At 50.2% G+C, this 25,054-nt stretch overlaps 1 protein-coding gene across 1 annotated transcript; it reads right to left on the minus strand.

The window, feature by feature from the left end:
* Positions 1-23,047, minus strand: LOC133350916 (probable ATP-dependent RNA helicase DDX27). Its single transcript, XM_061565757.1, is given in 22 exon segments — positions 1-859; positions 1,666-1,740; positions 2,521-2,605; positions 4,536-4,656; positions 6,225-6,316; positions 6,917-7,010; positions 8,009-8,115; positions 9,219-9,396; positions 10,782-10,863; positions 12,301-12,454; positions 12,730-12,871; positions 14,233-14,332; positions 14,487-14,637; positions 16,064-16,085; positions 16,087-16,238; positions 16,910-17,015; positions 17,557-17,643; positions 18,313-18,356; positions 18,927-19,098; positions 19,338-19,397; positions 20,400-20,552; positions 22,890-23,047. Coding segments are annotated over 22 exon segments (2,280 nt in total). The 5' UTR covers positions 22,977-23,047; the 3' UTR covers positions 1-843.
* Between the last annotated feature and the right edge of the window lie 2,007 nt (positions 23,048-25,054).

The raw sequence follows: 25,054 nt of genomic DNA on the forward strand, positions 1-25,054 counted from the left end.
TACAGAACGAACAAGCCGGTGTTTATTTTAATGAAACACAGGAGGGGCGTGTATTGTATAGTACAAAAGCACAACTTGATGCCGAACACAGATGTCACACACGCGCACGCTGCCCCTATTAAACATTTACACGCTGCGCTCCCCCCACTTTATAAACGATGGCAATCGAGTCATGAATTGTGCTGTGTCCCTATCCATTGCAAAAACACATGGCAAGGTCAATTAGGATCTGCGGATGTTTTCATGCCTGGCTGCCACAGAACGTGCCAAACGGAAAATATTTTATATATATCATATAAATAAACGCCTGTGTATTTGAACTCTGCATGTTCTCCACCGTGGTCGCGTGGATTTTCCTCCGGGTCCTCGGGTTTTTCCCTCCTCCACATTTAGAAACATGCTTTTAGAGTATTTGGCTGCGATAACTTTCCACATGATGATAAGCCACTTCGTCACTTCTGAAAAATAACTTTATAGCTCAGTGGGCCTTATCCGGTATAATAAAAAAATAAGTTTAATCCAGATTGGCATATTGTACATAGTGACCAATCTGAACGGGCCGCATCCGATCAAAACAACAGGCCCTGTGCCGAGTTAAAATTAAAACAATATTCACAATTTATGGAAACTGATCACAAGAAGATTAGTGGCCCTAAATGGATAACGCGGGTAGGTTGTCTTGATTGGGCCCCACCTGAATGGATCGTGTGTGGATGGAATGAAATGTCCAGGTTGGGTGGCAAACACGAAGCCAAGGGCTGGGTCAGCACTCGGCTGAAGTCAGAATGTGCCCACCGCCACCCAGCACGCGCCAGGCCCTCCCTCCTCTGCGAGTGAACGCCATCACTTCCTCTTATACCTGCCAGAGAGAAATCCAGCACACGTTCACGCAACGCGGCAAACACACCCTATCGATGCTGGACTTGGTAGGGTCAGAATAAGGGGTCTGCCGGAGAGACTTTGAATTTTAAAATATGCAGCCCGACCGCTGTTCAAGCGCAAAAGCAACCGTGTGCAGCAGGACACGGTGGTCAATCCGTACGCCACCCCACACCCCAAGGGCACGGGGATCACCGATCGCGCTCCCCTACAGCTGCTGGTACGTATGTATAACCTTTTTCGCGCTGTACGTAGGCAACTGCTCTAATCGGAGGTGTCGGGTGGGAAGGACAAACTAAACGCAAAAAAGCAGTTATAAAGAAATGAGTTTTCAAGAGATTTAAAAGAGCATAGCTCCAGTGGCTTCATAATATTCGAAGGGAGAGTGTTCCAGACGGCCGCAGAAACGCATCTGAAAGCGCGCAATGCAGTCTTTGGTAAGCACGCACTCTCGTTTAAGCACATGAATTTGCTATAAAATTGTAAGTAAATATGTTAATGGTTATAAAGTTAGTGTTCAGCTAATAGTTATGAAGTGTTAAAAACATGTAAGTGTTGATTGAGTGTAATTTTAATTTAATATGATCATTTACTGTAAAAAAAAATATTTGCAGTCTGCCAGAAAAACTCCCATCATTGGAAAGGGTCTCTCCACCCCCAATTCGTATTGAGCCCTCGTACAAGCAGGTTGTTGTCTCCATGTTCTTCAGTTTCCTCCCAGACGAAGCCACCCGTTAATGTAACTGGCCAAACATCTCAGCGAGTCTTAAAGACGGGGACACTTACCGTCCTTTGGACTTGAACTTTCCGCCCTTCCTGCGGGTGTCCATCCCGAGCTTCTTGCGCTCGTCAAACGTCGGCCTTCAATGTGACGCGGCAGAATATGCAGAGACGTTAGCTTCATTCAATATTACTTTGGTTCTTTCATTCAATACGACAAAGCAGGAGTTTCAACGGCCGCGCCACTGACCTCCAAACGGTAGCAAACATAGGAAAGTGGCAGGTGATTTAGTCTCAGGGCCACGTGATTAGTGTTAACGGTCACGCAGACGACAAACAATCGACAAATCAAAACGTAATCCCTGCAGCGTGGGTTTGTTTAAAGAGGGGGAGGGGGGCATGCAAAAACACAGGGTGGCGGCACGGCACAGTATATATTCAAAAAGATACAAGTTTAAACAAACGTTCAATGGGCAAACAGCTTTTGTCCATCCTTGACTGATTTGAAGCAGATGTGTGTACGGAATATATTGATAAAGCTATGGGTGTGTGTTTGCCGAATAATAAAATGTCAAAAGTGATTTCCTGTCCAAAAGCGCATTGAAACGGTGCTCATCTTCATTTTACAGCCCTGAGCCAGTGGTGAAATTTCCACATTCCTGTGGCAGGGGACGAGTCCATCCACAGGACAACCGCTGTCGACTTCCACGCAAACAATGGTAACCCATTTCATCGAACCAATAACATCATGGAGTCAACCTTCAACCGGGAAGTTGAACTCGCAAACCTTTGAATTGCGAGTCAGATCAGAATCAGAATAATTCTTTATATTGGAGGAATCCCATGAGCAACGACGCTCTCTTTCACAGATGTCCAGTAGATGTCCAGCATACGCGAGTGCCGTGTGAAACGGTCGCTCACCCGGCGCGGTACTGCTTGAGGGCCTTGCGGCTCGTGTTGGTCAGCTCCCGGTCAAACGTGGCGATCTTGGTGGGGCGTGTGTCTTCTGTTCACCATTCAAAAATTAAACAACGCCGGGGAGGGGGAGGAGAGGAACGAAGTGGATGGGAGGAGGTGGGGGGGGGGCGGAGGGGAAAGTGGATAAGATGAGAAAAGGAGTCATTAAGTTGCTTGCATCCTGAAATTTCGCACGCGACATCTTGTGACATGCGATTCCAGAACATGTGGCTAAAACGACGAAACGTACTACATATCGGACACACAATGCTCATCGTGTTATTTCGAAAAAAAAAAAACCTACGCATTGTTGGGAGCCAATGGCTAATTGGTTTCTTGCGTATGGACATTTTAATAAGCCGCAAAATACAACCACCACTCCACGCAGCTCTGACGTCCGTCCATAAACCAGAAACACGAGCCTCTTTAGGAAAGTGCACCCCCTGCTGTTCCCATCTTGCCTAGCATCACAACTTCACTAAACAATGAGTGAGGAAATTAACTATGGTTAATATGCAAATTGCACTCCACGGCGTCAGTCTACCTCGATCTGCCCGAACATGAAAACCAATTGAATCATGGACACTACTTTTATTACAAGTCAAATCAATGTGCTGCGGTTGCTTTGAGCTCTCCAGATGAATACAACCCGGCCTAGCGACACGAACACTGTTACACGTTACAACTCTGCTCCGTCAATCCACTGCTGGATGACCATACTTCACCACGCCAGTCTGTGCGGGTTTAGTGACGATGGGAAGTATGGATGATGCGTGAAGTACAGCACAACAGTGGGTTTTCCCGCGCTGCCCTCTGCTGCCCACCACAGCCCCAGACAAACTTCCCCCACCCCCAATCCCGCAGTCTAAAGCCTATAACACCTGGCGCCCGGCACGGTGAGCTTCTCATGCGAGCACCATCAAGGCTCAACCTTTATAACGGCGATCTATTTCATAACAGCCATCCCATTAGTCGCTGCGTAGGCTAATAATCCATGGACCAAAATAGAATCACAGAATTGGAATAAATAATTATACTGGAGGAATCCGATGAGCTATAAAGCTCTTTGTCACAGATGTCCAGTAGGGGGCGGGTAAGAACGTTACAACAACAAAAATACAACACGAGTAGTGCAAAGAACAACAAAGGTAAACAAATCACCCAAACACAAACAACACTAAACCATCCCCCGATCCTACCAGGCAAACCCCACCGAGGCACAAACTTATGTTTCAAGCGACCTGCCCACAAATGACAGCTCAACAAAAAGTGGCCCATCATTTGGACATTTATAGCAGCAAAATTATCTCAATGCATGTTTCTAAATAAGTCGAGAACATCCGGAGGACATGGAGACATGCAAACTCCAAATATACAGCAGGTGTCAGGGTCGGGATCTAAAGTAGGACTGGGGAGCGAGCGGGCACGAGAAAGGTGACCCAACTTGCTCCGAAACCACTCTGGGTACTCACTCCTCCACCGAGGTCAGCGTGCAACCCAAGGCACGGATTCACCAATCGATAAAAAAACCACATTCAAGCTAACGCAACGGTACACCTATAAAGTTGCACGTGTGAAAAATCCACAAATGCAAATGATATGTTCGATGTGGCGTTGTATTTACACCGATAGAGTCAACGAAACCATCCGAATGGTAAAGCGCTTCAACCTTCACCCAATGTTCGATGTCCGGAAACCAGTGCTGTTCAACGACTACTTTCTCGATTTAAAAAAGTTGGTCCCAAAACGCTAGCATCTGGGTCTGGCTGTATGTGTGCGTCTGCGCGTAGAACTTCTTTTGCACCGTTACGTAGCCAACCTTGCTGATCGGAGGTGCGGGGGGGGGGGGAAGGACAACAAACTAAACACGATTAAGCAGTTGTAAAGAAATTCGTTTTCAATCTGGAAGTGGCTGCTGTCCCCCCTTGCCCTGCCCTTCCCGTCTTTCCGCTGCCCTGCGTGAGCTGAACGCGCGGTACCTTTGGGACGGGGCAGGTCTTCCGGCATGACGCGAGCCCTCTTGGGCTTGCGGCTGCGCTTCATCGTGCGCTCAGCGTACATCTGCGCCTTGACGATCTCAAACTGGGCCCGGTCCTCTGGCTGCTCACGGCGGCCAATGCACACACACACGCGCACACGCACACGCGCAAAGACAAACCTTTAACAGACTGTTGGGCCAAGTGCTGTTTGCGAGCACCTATGAAGGCCGGCACAGCACACAAGGGGGTGGGTGGCCAGCACCACGCCCGGCCGCCTTTGTCTCCCTAGTGGCGATGTTTACACACCACTGCACAAAGTGCTCATTCGAGGCTGAGTCGACCTGGGGGAGGCCCAGGACCGGTTCAGATAATCGTCACCGGGTATTGGCCGTGAGCGGGAATCGAACTCGGTTTACCGGGTTCGTAGCGCAGCGTAGTGCTAACCGCCACACTACCGCTCCCCACCACACACACACATCGGCAGACGTCGTCAATCGTCGGCACGGTCAGCATAACCAACGCAACTCACAGAAATAAAACCGGCAACTTGCGAAAAGTGCCCCAAAACGACATTATCAATCCCCCCGCAAGGTCACCGCAGTAGACTCTGGATATAAGGACTCACTTTTTCTTGGGAGCAAGGCCAGCTGTGCTTCTTATCTGAAGTGTGCTTGTATCAGAAGTTGCCCTTTGCCTTCTCACCCTCCATCAGTGTACGGGAAACATGTGTTGCTAAAATCATAACTCTTAGTTCTACAAGGCGTGCTTATATCCAGCAAATCTATTATACCCCCTAAAGGAAATACGCTACACGCACTAATATAATAGACAGAAAGAATTGCGCATCGCTAAGCAATGTCACTGCCTGAGGCCATGCCGTCACCGTAACATTATTTAAAAAATTTACGAAAATGCTCCAAACAGACGTCGGCAGGACAACATTAGCTGCTTGCGCGTTCTAGCAGACTGGCTTTGGCAGCGGGCGAAAACACCCTGGGGTACCGCCCTCAGGGGTTGAGACAACCCTAGTCAGGATGAGCAAATCTGAGGCCGGAATTTTCTGCTTCTGCAGCTCCCAGGGGGGCACCTTGTACTAAAAATGATGGTGGCCACGGCCACACGCGGCACGACCGACCGACCCAATTTGTAAATTTTCACGTTCTTTTTCGATTTAAAGCTTTCGTGACTGCAGGGATTCATCTTCTTGGTTCTTTCGGTAAAGTCACGTAGAAGGGAAATAATAAAATAATAAAAATAAAACATAATAAAATAATTCTCACGACGTTTCGGCCACAACGCAAGCAGCCGTCCTCAGGTGAAGAACAGGTCTGTTGGGAAGAGAGCGTCTGGTGAATTTGCATATCAAGAGGAATTCCTCTTGATATGCAAATTCTTTTGTCAAGGCTCTCTTCCCCCTCCAACCCAGCTTAAATATACGCTCCAAGCCTGGGGTGTTTCATTCAGACGCTGTCTTCCCGACAGACCTGTTCTTCACCCGAGGACGGCTGCTTGCGTTGTGGCCGAAACGTCGTGAGAATTATCTTATTATGTTTTATTTTAATTATTTTATTATTTCCCTTCTACGTGACTTTACCGAAAGAACTAAGAAGATTTCACGTTCTTATTTGTGGATGCAAGGAGACACCATGCGGCGTCGTCGTCGTAGCGACGGGGGGCAACGGGCCTCACCGTCTGCTGCTTCTTGCGCAGCTCCTTCACGTGCTCCTGCCGTTTCTTCTTGCCCATCAGGGCCGTGTCGTATTGCTGCAGCGCCTTCCTGGCTAGTGATGGGAGAAGAAAAGAAATAGATTGCAAGGGCTGTTCGCGAGAATCTAAAAAGGCCAAAATGGACCGCACAAGGTACTACTTTAAGGTACAGGACCAGTTCTGATGTCACTCTTCACTGGTGTTAGCCGTGACCGGCAACTAAACCCCAGATCACCGGGGTCGTAGCGCAGTCCGCTAAACACTACGCCACTGATGCGAGTGTGCGTCATTGTAATGCATTCATGGCTACACAAAAAGACAAAGATCCCCGGTATAGTTAGCGACACAGTTGAGACAACTGCTGTTGGCTAGCATCCATGAACGAGGCGGTGCTTGTGGCCAGGACTATGCCCGGCAACCATCGCCTCCCCAGCACCGATGTTAACGTAACACATCAGGCACTGGTTAAATACACACGCGCGTGCCCAACTCTAAGATGACCCGCCAAACGAATTGATTAAAGATCAAGAGGTGAAGCGGCACATGCCGCTCATTATTTAAATTCACTGTCCTCAATTCAAACAGGTGGAAGCGCACTGCGTGGTGGAGCCTGTGCGCTAGTGGTAAGCATGCAGCTCGTGTTCCAACCAGCGGTGGCTCTGACGTGCACTCACCCTTCTCCTGCATGCGCTCCTTCTTGGTCTGGAACCAGGTCCTCGCCGCCTCGTCCTGCACCGTTCCGTCCAGCTGCTTTTGCGCCTTACTGAGCTGCGCCGCAACACCAATCATCGTAACAATAATAACACTGGTCAACACACTTTTTCTGGCATAAGGTATTCCAACGGTTTTAATGTAATTTTGGGGTGCTGATTCCAAATCTGACATCAGTTTTTGTCTATCGCATTAGGTTTTTGAGATATCAAATATTGCATTTTCAATAAAAACTGCAGAAGAAAAATATTAAATAAATGTGGATATCTACATAAATTTATATTATAAACACACTATCCTAAAAATACCGCACCATATTTTAACACTAAAGCAGTCACTGACTCGCAACAACTTGCAATCATAAGTGAGAGTTAATTTCGGGTAAAATCAATTAAAATGGGGTATGCCGATAGCATAAAAATGAGATGTGATAGAGCAAATCTGAGATCAGATTTGGAATCAGCACCCTGAAATTATACTAAAACAGCTGCAAAAGTCCAGGCCAGAAAAAAAAATGTTGTTGACCAGTGTAATCAATCTGCTTCTTCTTTGTATGGCTGGTGTTGATCTCGGACAACAACGATAATTTTCACATCGATGTGGTCGAGCCAGATAATTGCGTCAAAGAGTCGCAGAGTGGTGCATCGTTGTGATGATGCCTCCGTTGTATATGTGAATCGGGACATTGAGTCGTGAAATGTTCCATGGTTCTAGTCTGGGTGACCCAGTCACACACGCTGGAGAGAGTAATGATTTATTTTACATTTGTGCAAGTATCCACGTTCGTGACGATGCGATTTAGGGTTGCCCATAGGCTTCCTGGACAATGTTGATCATTATAATAATTCACAGCCAGGAAGCTGCCGAGGTGTACGAATTGGCACAAAATCACATCAAGAAAAGAAATCTAAGAGGCGCAAGTTGTGTTACGTCCGTGAGGTTTTGCAACAAAATCGACAAGCACAGGGTTCCCATTCAATTCCCCGATTAACAAGGTTGGCTACGTACGGTACGAAAGAAGCTCAACACGCAGACGTTGTAACAAGATTCCATACCTGGTTCTCGGAGGCGCAGAGCTCTTTGTCTTCTCGCTCCAGGCGTAGCACTGCGTAGATGTCCTTCTCCATGTTCTCAATCTTAACTCGGAACTTCTCCACCACCTCTGCAGGGACAGACGCACATTGTTGGGGCGATGCAGCAGCAGCGGCGGCAGACAACCTGCCACGCTCTGGAACTCCCTCCCCCCCAAGGCACCTGGACCTGGTTCCTCTCTTTACTTCCAAGTCCCCCCCCCTCTCAACTCATTCCTCTCTTCAACACTGTGCCCTTCGGATCCCCTTAATCGCTTCCTTTCCCTCCTTCCGTGGGTTGGAGGGTGAGTGGGTGGGTGAGCAAGTGGGTGGGCGAGGAGAGAGAGGTTAATCGAGCGAGATGCTTCCTTTCTCTCCTTCCCTTGCCCACCCCCCCTCCCATTCCTCGTTTTTATATTTATACTCAGAGACGTATTTCTTATGGGTGCATTACTAATGTTCGTTGTTGTTGTTTTTGTTCGCAGCTAGACCGATGAATCGATAACACTTAAAACAAATAACCCTCGTCAGCTGATCGAATATTCTACGGAAAAAAACCTCAATTTTATTAGTCACTAAACTAAGTCAGAAAAAACATATTTCGGGTACTTTGCCAGAAAATGTATAAGATCCGTTGATCAAAATATATTAGGCCGCAGTTGTTACTATTTTATCAGCATACGATCTAAGATAATCAAACTCGTATGGCAATAATAGCTGGGCAAACCACACCACCAAAGCCTTGACCACTTAAGCTGAAATGACCAAACTTTCATGAAACAATAACAAATAACAATCGGAATGTGCAGCCCTCCGTCGATCCACTGCTGGATACAAAGGCCTCCTGGGTTCCAGCAGTGAGTGGATAATTGAGGACGTTCATAGCCATCGAATTTTGGCTGGCCATCGAACAAAGACGGTGACCGCATTGCACGCTTTCAGATGTGCATCTGCGGCCGTCTGGAACGCTCTTCATTCCGATATTAGGAAGCCACTGGAGCTATAACACTTTTAAATCACCGAGATTGAAAACTAATTTCTTCAGAACTGCATTTTGTGTGTGTTAGTTTCTTATCTTTTCCCGCACCTCCGATTAGCTATGTACGGTGCGAAAGAAGTTCAACGTACATAAAAAGCCACAATGCAGGGGGACAGCGTTGGAGGTTGCGGAGGGGGGGGGGTCAGGGCGGCGCACCTGGGGGCAAAACGCGGCTCTTGACGGTGGACCTGGCCTGCTTGACAATGTCCTTGAGGACCCGGCGCTCCGTCTCGCCGACGAGTGAGATGGAGCGGCCGGCGCGACCGGCGCGCGCTGTGCGCCCGACGCGGTGCACGTAGTGCTTGATGGTGCTCGGCATCGTGAAGTTGATGACCTGCGAGAGGGTGGGGGTTCGCAACGTCGGGCAGGCTTATTGCGCGTCGTGCCAGCCCGTTTTCTTTGGGATGTACCCGCTCACTCGGTAAACGGCGATGCATCCCAATCATTAATATCATCAACAAAACGATCGATTCCTGAATGGAATTGGGGACCTTGAAGCGTAATACTGCTCGGAGGGTGACACATTACACACCTCACATTCCTGGTGACACAACACACATTCCTGGTGACAGAGGCTCAAGAATACCTACACAGCTCCGGGAAAGGTTTCACGATTTACACCCCTCTGTCAATTTCCTGCTTCATTGGTATCCAAGCCCTTTGTCTATCCACTGATGGATGATGGCCTCCCTTACACAATGTCAGTCATGGGGGAAGTTATTTGACTGTACTTCACCATGCTAGGTCAGTGTGAGTAGGCCAGTAGGAGGGAGAAGGGGGGGGGGGAGACCCCAGGGCCGGTTCTTGAAATAGCTCGCCACTAATGTTAACCGTGACCAGGAAACAAAACTCATGTGGCAGGGCTTGCACCGCAGTGCACTAATAACTGCGCCACTGCTCCATGCACGCAGTTAGATTTGTCATGCACAATCATGATCTGATGTGCAAGACGAATCTGATATTGTGTGCATGGATCGCATGCAAACATCCGCGACGAAGAATTTCCAAATCCGGCGTCGTAGTCGAGACACGGATCGACGTTCCTCTCCGCCAACCGAACGATAATGCGGCACCTTCTTTCCCCAGCCACGAAGCGGTAAAGGAGGCACGGCAGGTAACGCGGCTCAGGCGCAAAATCATTTCTCAACTGCAAGCTGGCAACTTGCCAGCGTGCCTGAAGAAACAAAATGGGTTTCAGCGGTTTTTATTTTATTGCCCGCTGGGTTGCACGGATCAGAAACATGGGACTTTCGGGAGGGGAAAATTGAACAAGCGCTGAAAATTGCGTCAAGCAGCGCGGAGGAGGTTGTGGCCGCTTGTAATTACGCTGAAGGGAAGAGGAGATATACTTGGATCAGAGCGCATGCATGTCAGAGACATCAAATTGACTGTTAAGAAAAGTGGGCTTGGGCAGGTAATATCTCATAACAGTGGCGGTCGAATAAAATAAAGAGGTTACACGCTGGAGAAATTGTCTGCTGCGGAGATGAAGTATAGTAGGCCCTAGATGATTTTTTTACATCACAAGAAATGAAAGACGGCAACAACTTGTGAGAAGCCTTCTTGCCGTCGTTGAGAGATCAAGGCCAATGACGATGGTGATCTATGCCAGCGAAAAGAGCCAAGTCAATGAAACGAGGCCCTATGGCTACAAGGTGCCGCCGTTCATCGCCGAGCGGGATCGCCGAGCGTGCAAGATTTACACCGAGGACTACGTACGGTTTTGACACCCTCGATGTCCAGACCTCGTGCCGCCACGTCCGTTGCCACCAGAATGTCAATCTGATCATCCTTAAACCTCCTGCGCAGAGCAACAGTAACGACAGACATTCCACTTTCATCTTGAACAATGATAAGACATCGCACCCTACTAGAAGAGAAACAACATTTTGCAGGCCAGTGCTGAGAGGGGAGGGTGGGGAGGGGCTGAGTGGGGAAGGGAGGGACTGGGTGGGGAGGGTGGGGCTGGGTGGGGGGTGAGAGAGGTTGGGCTGGGTGGGGAGGGGCTGGTCACCCCGTGGTGCCATTATAAAACTCAACGTTTAACCTATTCACGCCGGCTTGTGCCCGCCCTCAGTTGGCCATATTTGCGGAATACACCACGCCGCCGTTGACCCTGGCCATTGAGCGAGCAACCCAACGTTCCTACCAGCTCCCTCCGCAGGAATGTGTTTCAGAAGCGACCAGTCCACAAAAGATAGCCCAACGAAGCAGCTTATCATGTGGAAATGCATAGCAGGCAAATACTTTAAACGCACGTTTCTAAACACCTTGAGCAGCATCGGGATAAGCCACCACTGGGAGTCCCCTTGGCTAGGCCGTAGCATGGCAATGAAATGGTCTAGATGAGATGGCAAGGCACTTTGAATTTAAGTGCCCTATAAATTCAAATTCTTATCCTTAGTACTGATAACTTATAATGGTGGTGGTGAGAGGCACGAGATGGGATTGTGGAGCTAAAAGACCTGGGGGTAAATTATAAATGAGATAAACTGCAATTACAAATAACAAGAAATAGAGATTGCAATTCATTACGAACTACACAATTACATCTGTAATCGACCCCAGGTCTTGAAGCCAAGACTGAACCTGTCTGTCAACCCAGTCGGCGTAAAATTGTGCCATTTCATAAAAAAAAAACGAAGGTTAAACCCGCACAATGTACATGTCGAACTCTGCACGGAGTCTATTTCAAATAAATGTTTACGCTGTGCGTAATGAGCTCACTTGAACTCTGTAAACCGCAAGAAAAGTTGCATTCACCGGAACAGCAACAAAACCCAATTCTTTAAATCGAATCGGAACCCTCCCCGATTCCAGACAATTCATCGGACCGCAAGGGGAACGTAATCGTTGCACATCCATTGCTCAATTGCGAGACATTTCTATCGTGTTTGTGTTTTTGAAAAAGGACAGGGGGTGCAGCGATGCTGCAGTGGGTAGCGCGCCGTGCGACCCGAGTACGATTCCTGCTCACGGCCAACACCAGTACCGAAATTCTGAACCGATCCTGGTCCTCCTCTAGGTCAACTCGGCCTTAAATGAGTACATGGTACTGTGTATAAACATCAGCATTGGGGAGACAAAATGCGTGCTGCTGACCACCGAACCCTCTCGTGTGCCGTACTGGCCTTAACAGGTGCCCGCTAACAGCACCCGTACCCGAACAGTCTGTTAAGGGCTATTCGGGGGTCGTCGTGAGCACGCCCGCGCACGCATCGTGTACGCGCGTTCGCACCGCAAGGCCTCCAGTCGCTGTGTCTGGGACAGGTTTCCGTGGAGCTCGCCCACGCGCAGCCCCAGCAGCCCCAGCAGGATGTGCAGGCGGTGCGCCTGCTTCTTGGTCTGCGTGAACACCATCACGTGGTCCTGGAAGGTGCGAGTCAGCAGCGCTGCAAGCGGACAACACCCAACACACACAACACCAGCCACCGCTGTGATCACCCCTCCCATCCATTTTAATTTACAATTAGTCGATGGAATCTAACCGAGGACCGGTAGTCGTTGTCTCGCTCCATCAGATATAACCCAGCTCTACAGTCACGACGTTCCAAATGTTGAGTTACACGCACAAGACCACAGAGCCCACCGCGTGGCTCCAGGCCGGGCGGCAGCAACGGACCGAGCCGTCGGCGGCGCCTGTAAATCAGCGAGCATTGAGTGGCACCTGACACGATGCCCTCGCGGTCTCCCTCCCGGTTGGGGCGGATTCGCACAAACTCCTGCCGCAGGTACGGGGCCACGTCCGTGTTGCTGTTCACGAAGATCTTCACCGGGTGCTTCAGCGACACCGCCGCAAGGTCCTGCACCTGGCTCGCCGAGACGCCGGGTCGGAGAGAGAGAGAGACAAACGACGCAGATCGTCAAAAAAGTTGTCGTTACGGTGGGCCGGGCGGCCGAGGGACGAGTACCGACGCCGTGTGGCACCGCCGAGGTGGCACGGCGGAGTTGCCAGGTCGTAGAGTTGCAAACTTCAAGTGTATCTTGTTCAGCCGTGTGAAAACTCCACAGACCAAGGATAGCTTCATTTGAAAAGAGTGACCTGCGACCATTAGTCTGTCAGTAGGGGGCGGCGATTGCTGTAGAATCCCAATCGAGTCATTTGCAAAGTAATTTTGACCCCGACGCCGGCATGCGATCGCCCGTTCTACGAGAACGACGCCGATCGTGAAGATGCCGCGACGGTGGCCGGCCGGGTGGCCGAGGTGAGTCAGGGCAGCAATGGAGTCGGCACTGCCGAGACCCTGGATGTGGATCCAGGTGCGATCCGTGCAGCGGTAGTGTAGCGTTAGTGTAGCGGTAGTGCAGCGGTTAGCGCGCTGCGCTACGAACTCAGCGACCCGAGCTGGATTCCTGCTCACGGCCAACACCGGTGAGGATTATCTGAAACGGTCCTGGGCCTCCCCTAAGTCGACTCAGCCTCAAATGAGTACCCAATGCGATGTGAAACATTGCCACTAGGGAGACAAAGGCGGTCGGGCGCGGTGCTGGCCACCCGCCGCCCTGTCGTGTGCTGTGCCAGCTTTCATAGGTGTTCGCTAACAGCACTTGCCCCAACAGCCCTATGAAGGCTATACGGGTATCTTTGTGTTTTATCCGTGATTAAACCGGGTTGTGAATTGTAACCGGTCGATGAAGTCTCAACCTGGCCGCCAACGGTTGAACGCAAAAATGAGAGCATTTTGCTTAATGTCGGATATTCCGGTATTCTCAGGTTGATTGCAAGGCAATTGCCACTCTTTGCAAAGCAATTCTAATTACAATTAAGGCAGCATTAAGCCAGCAAATTATAATTACAATGTGGTTGCAATTCATTATGTATTACACAATTACAATTGCAACCATCCCCAAAACTAATGCAGGCTATTAAAAAAATGGTGCACCACCTGGTGTGGCATAAGATGGGATTTCAGAGGCACTTTTCTGACACCATGTTCTAAAAGTTGTTCTCGGACAAGGCGTAATGTTACACTGCTTCAACGTGAATATTCAGAAAAAATATAACTTTCATCATCTCAACACATGGCACCGATTGAGCACTTGGAATAAAAATTTGGGGACGAAAAGACCCCACATTAAAAAAAATAAACCCCTGCAATAATACCACCGACCCCACACATAGACCCATTTACTTGCAACAACAACAAAAGCAGCACCACCTGCTCCCCACCTGATCGGTCATTGTCGCAGAGAAGAGCATCGTCTGCCGCTGGTGCGAACACTGCCGGATGATCTCCTTCATCTGCTCTTCGAAGTACTCGTCCAGCATCCTGCGCAAAGGGGGCGAGAACATCTCGCGATTACACCGGGGTGTGGGCTGGACACGCAAAACGGTGTCCATGACTGCAATCCCCAACGACGCGAAGGCCGTGGCACTGCAAAACTGGGGCCAATTGCAACTGTGTGTAATTTAAGCGACAATACCGGTCAGCCTCGTCCAGGATGAGAATCTCGATGCTGCTCAGATCAAAGGATGGGCAGTTTTGCAGATGGTCAATGAGTCGGCCCGGTGTAGCGATGAGGATGTCGGGGCCTGCACGCAGCGCCGCCTCCTGCGTCTTGATGTCCAGGCCGCCTGCGTGCAGTGCAGGGGGGGGGGGATTGATCGCAAATTCGCACGAGTCACACGTGGCCATCGCAACAACAGCTGCCCCCGCCGACGGCACCGGGGAAAAGAGAGCAGAGTCACGGGGACGAGAAAACCGCGAACAAGAGAACCACACGTACACACACACAAAAAAACTGCTGGGGCAAGTGCTGTTAGCGAGCACCTAAGAAGGCCGGAACGGTACACGAGGGAGTGGTTGGCCAGCACCACGCCCGGCCGCCTTTGTCTCCCCAGTGGCGATGTTTACACTGCACAAGGTACTCATTTGAGGCCAAGTCGCCCTAGGAATGGTTCAGATAATTCGTCACCGATGTTTTCCGTGAGTGGGAATTGAATTTGGGTCGCCAGGTTTGTAGCACAGTGCGCTAACCGCTCCACTGCCCACACACACAGTCAGCCTCATGCACGCACGAGATGCATGCATACACACCTTCTCGGTCTCATTCACAGAAGACGACGCACGTACCGGTATACACACACACATTAGGGCAGTGGTGGGAAACTTATTTCCCAGGACTTCACTTCACACAGCATGCGGGCACACAGCTACCACTTCTAAAGGATGCCCATACATTACATTTTTCTGCCAGTGTAAGAATCACAGCCACACTAATCAGCTCCTGGGGGGGGGGGGGTGGGGGGGCTATATTCAACCTGGCAACACCGTTACAACTTTTAGCGTGTTTAGCCACTGAGGTCGCTGCAAGCTCATGCTTACACTCAGGTCGACACGCACATTATTTTTTTTGCATTATTATCGGAAAACGCTAAGGTGCGCGTGTTGATCTGTCGTACTCCAAAGGTGTTGTAAAGTCCTGCTCGAGCCCTCACACAAGGAAAATGTTCCACACCCCTGGGCTAAAGGTTTTTAAATAAAGTATATTGCCATGGTGTAATTGTCAGCAGCACACTGCACTTGCAATCCAGAGGTCGCCAGTTCAATCCGATCTCCCAGCATGGCAGTAGAAGCCAGTAGCATTGTCCACAGCCCTTCTAATGTCATCATCTTTGTCGCTTCTCAACGTATGCATGTTAAACCTTTGTGGCACCGTACGTAGTCAACCTTGCTAATCAGAGGTGCAGGCGAAGGGCAACCAACTAAACAAGGAAAATCAGTTCTAAAAGAAATGAGTTTTCAATCCAGATTTAAAAGTGCATAGCTCCAGTGGCTTCCTAATATCGAAAGGAAGAACGTTACAGACTGCCGTAGAAGCGCATCGGAAAGCGATCGATGCAGCGACCGTCTTTGTTCCATGGTTATAGCCATCAACACACTTCCAAAGCACGCGCGCTAATAATGCGCGGGCCACCACAAAGTTATTTGAAAGGTCACAATCGGTGCTCGGAAAGGAAGGAAGAGTTTCCTGGCCCCCCGTCGTGTGAGGTCACGCACCCACGGCGAGCGAGGTCTGCACAGTTGCAGAACTGCGAGAGCTGGCGCGTGACCGAGTGCACCTGGATGCCGAGCTCCCTGGTCGGCACCAGCACGAGCACTCGCGTCACGGGGGCCTGCCGCGGCTTGTACACGAGCCGCTCCAGCACCGGCAACATGAACGCCGCCGTCTTGCCTGCGCGCGGTCCGTGTTGGGCAGGGGAGGCAGGAGAGAAAGCGAGCGAATTGGCGGAGGCATTATACACGTACCTGTGCGTGCGTATGTGTGGATGGGTGTTTAAGCGGGCGTTCGACACTTCACGTGGCCTCAAGGTGCACATGGCCTGGCACAAGCGTCGTGGTGATGTCACCGCCACTTAGTGGCGAATAGCGGTTGTTGTTGTTGTGTAAGCAGTATCCGAGAATGCAGACATGTTCCAAACACACATATTCATGTCAAAAATATCAGGCCAATAATATAATGTACGTTGAACTACTTTTGCACGGTAGGTAGCCAAGCATGCTAAATAGGTGGTGGGGGGGAAGGACAACAAACTAAAACGAATTATTTTTATTATAATAATGACCAACGGCCGCTTTGTCAATTGACTGCACGATGACGGCCTTCCCGCGCCATGTGGGTCATGGGCGTTATTTGACCGTACTTCACCACGATGAGCCGTGCAGTTTGGCGAAGATGGAGGAGCACTGATGTTCGGAGAACAGTACAACGCAACAATAGATCAGGCTACACTGTCCTCTGCCGACAACAATGACGCATCCCAAAAACACGCTCAACAAAACAACAATTAGAATGTTCGCAACGCTCGATTTCCCCAGGGTGCGAGACAGCTCGCCCGCGCGTACCGGTGCCTGTTGCAGCGCAGGCACAGATGTCTTTGCCCAGGAGCCCCACGGGGATACAGGACTTCTGGATGGGTGTCGGCTGCAGGAACCCCATGCTGGATATCGCCTACGACACGCACACACACGCACAGAGGTGCGAGACAAACGCAGTTGAACGTGGGCGTTTTGTAGGGAGAGGTGGTGCAGTGGTTCCCACTCTGCTCTCCAGAGCCCGTGACCCCAAGTTCGACTGCCAAACATGGCCAGCATCAATACCGAGTCAGATCAAAAACGTATCCTGGGCTTTCTCCACGTCGACTCGGCCTGCATTGAAAAACTAGCGTAGTGTGTAAAATCTCAGCACCGGGGAGACAAAGGTGGTCGAGTGTGGTGCATGTGACATGCCGGCCTTAATAGGTGATCGCTAGCAGCAATGCGCCAATAGTCTGTATGGCTAGACAAGGAACTTGATTTTTGTCTTGACACGTGAAATTGACAATTATACACCCATAAGGATTAATTAAACACCGGCAACAAAGACAAAACAGCATGCCTGTAGCCCCATGTGTGTTGTCACGGCTCAGCGTGCGGAGGTGCCTCTGACATAAAACAAATATTGTACGCGTGGATGTGAGATTGAAATGCAGCAGCGTGCAAGTGACAAGCACCTTAAGAAGAGGCCGAGAGAGGTTCATGTCCGGGAAGGTGATGTTTTTATCAACGAAAGGCGCATCTTCGAAGAAAGGCTTCTCTTCCTGCCAGGGCGCAACAAGGAAAAAAAAATCAGCTCAACCCAAGCGCGCAGATTGCATGACGTGAACCACATTGGAGCGCGTCTCTTCGTCGCTGTCATTCCCTTTTGTGCACAGTGAGGGTGCGAGACTGAAACGTAAAACTAGGTCAGATGGCAAACTACCAAACGGAAGGGGTCCGTGTGCGGTTAATAAAATTGCATTCGTACAAACTCGGTGTGCGTTTATGTAAGTTTGCGTCATTATGGCTGTCACGCTGACCTGAAGAGATCCAGAACTCGGGTTAAAGGTTTGCTTGTTATGTACGTCACGTAAAACAACCGATTAAAAAAACGTTCAGTTTTTTATTTCATAATTTGTAGAGAATATATTAATAAAAATGTAGTCAACTCAATTATCTGGGGTAATAGTGGGATGGGTGCACCAGATAATACACGAATAATGCTAAACACATGTAAATTAGGATAAGAAAACGAATTTAGTGTTTTCCTTAAGATGTAGAATTTGTCATTGTTTTTGTTTCTTAACTCGTTTACTTGCCAACGTGAGCATAGTTTATCCACAATGTAGATAATCCATCCAAAAATAACCGAGTTACCTGTAGTGTGTGATCACATTATATACGCTGTAATTAAGTGCAATGCACGCACAACGTGCTATGGATATACTTACGCCTTTAAGCTTCTTTTTCTTTTTCACCTTTTCCTTTAAAACGTCTAAAAGAGTAAACACGAGAGCAATTAAGGTATTTCAACATCGGTTTTTCTCATCACAGTATTCAAGAATGAGCCTCTCCCAGCCACCTATCAGCCAAGCTGCTTGGGCAGTCTCGCAAATCACTACACATGAACCACCAACCGACATTAGAATTCAGTAACTCGCTCCCATCATCTGATTCACAGTGGATATTATAGATCCCCTTATGTCATTTGCAAGCGTAAGTCATTGCGTGCTGCTGGCATCATGGTCCAAATTTGTCAATTTCGAAATTTATCTACACATTACTCAATTGGAATTATAACCATTTAGATTGAACTTCTTTTGCACCATACTCAGCCAATTGTACGAATGCCCCAGGTCGCTTTTGCAACGTAGACTATTCTGGTCTCTTGAATTCTCACGTGGTTCAACAAAATAAACTTGCTCAAAGAACGTGTTAACCGTTACGTATTACAACTTTGCTCGTGCTGTTAGTTGCTGGCCACGCAACATTTTGGCCCTCTGCTCAGCAATGATGTAAAAAATAATCCTAAGCCGGCGAGTCTTATTTTTTTTAAAACACCCACCGGATTTCTGAACGTCATCGTCCGATGAGGATCCCGTCGCTTCATTGTCACTCTCATCGTCACCCTCTTCGCTGCTTTCTGCTTCATTCTCTCCGTTCTCCACATCCTTTGCTCCATCCTCTTTGCCTTCATCTTCATCTTCCTTCCCTTTGTCGTCGTTTTCGGAGGTATCCTGAAGACAATCATACATTAAGATTTTTTCACCCAGTATTATTACTTCAACGTAAAAAAAATCCAATTACAGAGCGCAGTAATTTACCTTTGCCATAACATTGCAAGATGATCATGTTAAATCAATTGTAATAACACTGCAAATTAAAATTGCAAATATAAAAAAACAATCAGTCCATTAAAGAACATCACATTTGAGTAGACTTCGTTGCTATTGTGAATACCATTTAATGAGCTTACCGCTTTCTTTCTCTTGCGCCTCACTTCCGCAATCTTCTCATCCAGCGTGGTTGCATGACGCTGTAACAGACACGCATATCACAAAACAATCCAAATATATTCAGGAAAAACTGATAAAACAATTTTCACGACAATAAAGACGACTACTGACGTAGCATCAGAAGTAGTTCTGTAACGTCATTGTTAGCAGCCCATTCTCTTGACAAAATGCTGGTGTGCTACAAGCTGCCAACATTCCCAATGGAAATTTGTTGCAGTACAACTGAAATTATTCGTAAAATAAACATCAAGAGACTCGTTGCAATCGACAAACGAAAAAAAAAAAGAAAAATGTGAGGAAATGTTTTTTTATTCAACTGTATAGTGTTTTTCTTAAAGAAAATTTTTACAGTGTATATTCTTTGCTGTAACATAGAATCAGAAACACGGTAATTTATAAATAAAATTAAACCAAAGCTAAAAGGTATGGAAATAAACATTGATAATTGCATGCTTGGTTGGAATCACACCTCGAGACAAGATGAGGAACTGATTAAAGAGCAAATATGAATCACACATCACATTGACTTGTGGGATTGAGCATAAAAGGCCACACACAACGCGAGAAGAGATGACTGCTGGTGGTCGAGACTCGTAAAAACGACGCCTGATACGACCAGCGTGGAGGTGGAGGAATGAACTTAACTCGAGTGCAGTTTCTGAATGGATCGTTGCCTTCAAGACCGTGAGAGATGGCACCCGGCTTTGGAGGAATTCACTCAGCAGTGCGAAAGGGCATGGTGGATGATATTGCACATCGCTACCGCTTGCATTCACTCACAACGTAACACCCGAGGCTGTGAAAAATGCTCACCTTCTTTACTCTTTGGTTTTTTCGGTAAAGTCATGTAGGTGAAAACAAAATAAAATAGAAATAAAACTAAATTGATTTAATAGTTGTTTTAATTTATTCAATCAATTTAGTCGTTTTATTTTTATTTCATTTTCACCTACGTGACTTTACCGAAACAACCAAAGAGTATGGATCCTTGCAGTCATGAAAACTTAAAATCTAGAACTCACCTTCTTCTTGGCCATCAGCATGATGTCCCGCTCCCAGTCAATGGCGATCTCCCCGTCGCGCTCCATGAACGCGAAGTCATCGCTGAAGTCGGCACAGCGGCCACGCACCACCGGCTGGGCCTTCTTCTTTTTCTTCTTCACGACGGTCCCATCCTGGCCGGGCGAAGAAGGTGACAGGGCATGACAAGACAGCATTGCAGCATTCGATGCGCGCTTGCAAAAAAAGACAAGGGAGGTGCTTCACGCGGTCATGCAAAAACGACGTGATGTGTGATGCAGGTGGCGCATGCTCGCCATCCCATCACTTTGGAGGCTGCGGATTCGATTTTGTTTTTATTTTGATTTTGCTTCATTGCGGTTGCTGAGCACAGGCCCCAAAGGGGCAGAATGCCAGAGGAATTTAAGTTGCGCAATAAGTTGAAGAGTTAATGCATTCCTTGAATTAAGCAAGGTACTATGATAAGAATTTGGGGAAATAGATTGTAGAAAAACCCCAAAACGAGTAATTAGAACATTTATTTGCTGTATATCACTGAGATTCGTGAAACTCCGAAACCTGCAGGGCTGCGAATTGGCCGCGAGATGGCTGTGAAGCAAAACGGATTCGTGAATTCGTCTGTGCAGTTCTTTGAGCGCTCGTTACATTCCAGGCCACGGCTGTCGAGTGATAATTATATCCGAGCCGATCCTACACCCCTCAAACCGGCAATGACCAGCGTGGTGAAGTATGGACCCCTTTGATCGGCGTGGTGTGGAGAGGCCTACGTAAGGCCAGTAGCGACGATATAACGCAGAGTAATACTGGTAGGAACCTCCTGGTTACACAAGCCCACAGGGGATTATTGTGTCCGTCGTGCAGGGAGGGGCTGGGTGGGAGGGGTGGGGCTGGGTAGGGGAGGGGTGGGGCTGGGTGGGGAGGGGTGGGGCTGGGTGGGGAGGGGTGGGGCTGGGTGGGGAGGGGTGGGGCTGGGTGGGGAGGGGTGGGGCTGGTCACCCCGTGGTGCCCTTATAAAACTCAACGTTTAACCTACTCACGCCGGCTTGTGCCCGCCCTCACAGTCGGGCATATTTGCGGAATACACCACGCCGCCGTTGACCCTGCAGGCCATTGACCGAGCAACCCAACGTTCCTACCAGCTCCCTCCGCAGGACAATGCGTTTAAGATGACAAATTACGTCCGACACTCAAACGACGATGCAACGAATCATCTCGTGACGGACTCCCAACTTTACTTTGCCCTATATCCTCAACTAACGCAGCATCAATTATCGGTCGCTTACCTGAACATTATTTTTGATTACCATGATGCATATTACTGATCCGCTCAAACGAGACCATTTTCATTCTAGATTTGACCATTTTCAATAAGTGAACATTGCCAGCTTTAACACTAATCATGTGGACACGTGTCCACGTTTCAGAGGCCTTGCAGTAGCAAGCAGTAGGTCATGAAGAAGCCAAGCACTTGTGTGTATGTTATATGTAGTGTAGCTAACACCAGTGACGATTATCTGAACCGGTCCTGGGCCTCCCCTAGGTCGACTCAGCCTCAAAAGAGTACCTGGTGCGGTGTGTAAACATCGCCACTGGAGAGACAAAGGCGGTCGGGCGTGGTGCTGGCCACCCACCCCCTCGTGTGCCGTTCCGGCCTTCATAGGTGCTACTCGCTAACAGCACTTGCCCCTACAGTATGTCAAGGCTACACGGGGGATCTTTATATGTACGTTTGTGCAGTGTGTGTGTGTGTGTTGATAAGGTAACAATATGCGGTTGTATTTAGGCGCTATGCAAAGTGAAACTCCGTTAGTTTTTTTCTCCAACAGGATCGGCATACACACGAGAACGCTGGGAGAAATCCACTCAATTGCGCCGTCCGTAGGCCCACGCCAACCCAGTCGTGGTCTATCCACTGCTAGACGTTACCGCATTAAAACTAAGTAACTCGTACAGTATAACAAACACACTAACTCAACTAATGGCTATTAGACGTTAACTACCTCGCCTGGTAGTACAGGAGGTCGTGGGTATCTATCTCGACCCTGATGCAAGTATATTTGAAGCTTGTATTTTTTTTCTCTCTCTCTGTCTCTCTCCGCGGTCGTGTGGATTATTCTCCGGGTCGCCCGGTTTTAGTTCCCCCTCCACATTTAGACTGAACATCACGGGGTGTTTTAGAGTATTTGGCGCTGCTTTATATACCCACACAACGATAAGACCACCTCCGTTGAGCGCTACCACTTGCGATAGCCGAAACATAATCTACGGTAGCTCAGCGGCGCTTTAGCTGATAAAATGATTGTTTTAAATAGTTTAGTTTTAGTGTAACACCAGCTAGACAAACCACCACCGCCACCGCCGCCACCACCGCCACGTGTTTAAACTCCCCACCACGTGCATCCACCACGGGCCTTGCCGAGCCGCGAGCTCTCCCGCCGCCCGCCGCAGGTTGGAGATGACCGCAGTCTGCCTGCCCCCCTCGTCACACGCACCTCGTCGTCGCCAGAGTCGCTCTCCTCCGAGGCGACTCTCACTTCGTCATCGTCCTCGATCGTCGCGACGAGGTCCAAGTCGGCCATGGCCACCGCTTCTTCGCGTTCGCGTTGGGGGCACACCACGTGGCCTCGAAATCCATACAGCACATAGGCGGGTCGCGGAACCACCTCCCCCCCAGCCCCCAGCCCCCACCCCCCACTACCCCCCAGCCCCCACCCACCACTAGCCCCCACCCACCACTAGCCCCCACCCACCACTAGCCCCCACCCACCACTAGCCCCCACCCACCACTAGCCCCCACCCACCACTAGCCCCCACCCACCACTAGCCCCCACCCCCCCACTACCCCCCAGCCCCCACCCCCCACTACCCCCCAGCCCCCACCCCCCACTACCCCCCAGCCCCCACCCCCCACTACCCCCCAGCCCCCACCCCCCACTACCCCCCACCACTACCCCCCAGCCCCCACCCACCACTACCCCCCACCACTACCCCCCAGCCCCCACCCCCCACTACCCCCCAGCCCCCACCCCCCACTACCCCCCAGCCCCCACCCCCCACTACCCCCCAGCCCCCACCCCCCACTACCCCCCAGCCCCCACCCCCCACTACCCCCCAGCCCCCACCCCCCAATACCCCCCACCACTACCCCCCAGCCCCCACCCACCACTACCCCCCACCACTACCCCCAGCCCCCACCCACCACGACCCCCCAGCCCCCACCCCCCACTACCCCCCAGCCCCCACCCACCACTAGCCCCTTGCCCCCACCCACCACTACCCCCCCACCCCCCACTACCCCCCACCCCCCACTACCCCCCCTCCCCCCACCACCCCCCCTCCCCCCACCGTGATTTGCTCAGCGCCGCGCCTCTAATTGGTTGGCGCCCGTCACGTGACCGATAAAGGTGACCAATCGGTTGAGGCGCGTGGCGAGCGAGCGAGAGCGCGCCGCGCTTGTCCGTTGTGGCAAATGTAATCGGTGTGCAGACGGGTAAAAGTTCCCCCCTCCCCGCCCACTCTCACTGGAAACGCTGCGCTGCAAGGGGAGGGGTGGTGGTGGCTTTTTTTGGTTCCGCGTAAATTAGTTCCGTCAACATCACGTTTGAGCCATCAGTCAGGGTGGGGAGTTGTTTTGGAGGGTTGGATCGCGTAAATGGTTATCGCTAAAATAGTTATCGTTAAAATAAAAGCCAAATGCAGAAAACCTGCCACTTGTGGACGCATGCGCTGTGGACCAGGCCTCCACTTTTATCGCGAGAAATCTACTTTAGATCAACACACCGGCGCACGAGATCGCATTGCCACATATCATCCACTTGCTTGACTACCCGGCTTCGCCCGGGACTTGGATTCACCACGCCCGGCCGCCTTTGTCTCCCCAGTGGCGATGTTCACACACCACACCAGTTACTCGTTTGAGGCCGAGTCGACCTAGGGGAGGCCCAGGACCGGTTCAAATAATCGTCACCGGTGGTGGCCGTGAGCGGGAATCAAACTCGGGTCGCCGGGTTCGTAAACGTTGAGTTTTATAAGGGCACCACGGGGTGACCAGCCCCTCCCCACCCAGCCCCACCCCTCCCACCCCCCACCCAGCCCCTCCCCACCCAGCCCCTCCCCACCCTCCCCACCCAGCCCCTCCCCACCCAGCCCCACCCCTCCCACCCCCACCCAGCCCCTCCCCACCCAGCCCCACCCCTCCCACCCCCCACCCAGCCCCACCCCACCCAGCCCCACCCCTCTCACCTCCCACCCAGCCCCTCCCCACCCAGCCCCACCCCTTCCACCCCCACCCAGCCCCACCCCACCCAGCCCCACTCCTCTCACCTCCCACCCAGCCCCTCCCCACTCCACCCAGCCCCTCCCCACCCTCCCCTCTCCACCCAGCCCCACCGCTCCCATTTTTGGATGCACGACGGACGGACACAATAATCCCCTGTGGGCTGGTGTAACCAGGTTCCTACCAGTATAAAGCAGCAATGCTGCGCGAAGAACGCATTAGACCTGCAACACATTTGTTGTATTTCACTTTACCCGCGATCAGCACACGGGTCACACGGCAGATGTGACGTTACAGCTCACTGGCCTTGCAAAGTATATACATTATTGCGCCTCCCCCCCCCCCCCCCCCAAAAAAATACAAAAGTCGATTTTTATAATT

This window comes from Lethenteron reissneri, chromosome 35 (assembly GCF_015708825.2).
Source record: "Lethenteron reissneri isolate LAM-NWPU_2019-01 chromosome 35, ASM1570882v1, whole genome shotgun sequence".
Classification (NCBI taxonomy): domain Eukaryota; kingdom Metazoa; phylum Chordata; class Hyperoartia; order Petromyzontiformes; family Petromyzontidae; genus Lethenteron; species Lethenteron reissneri.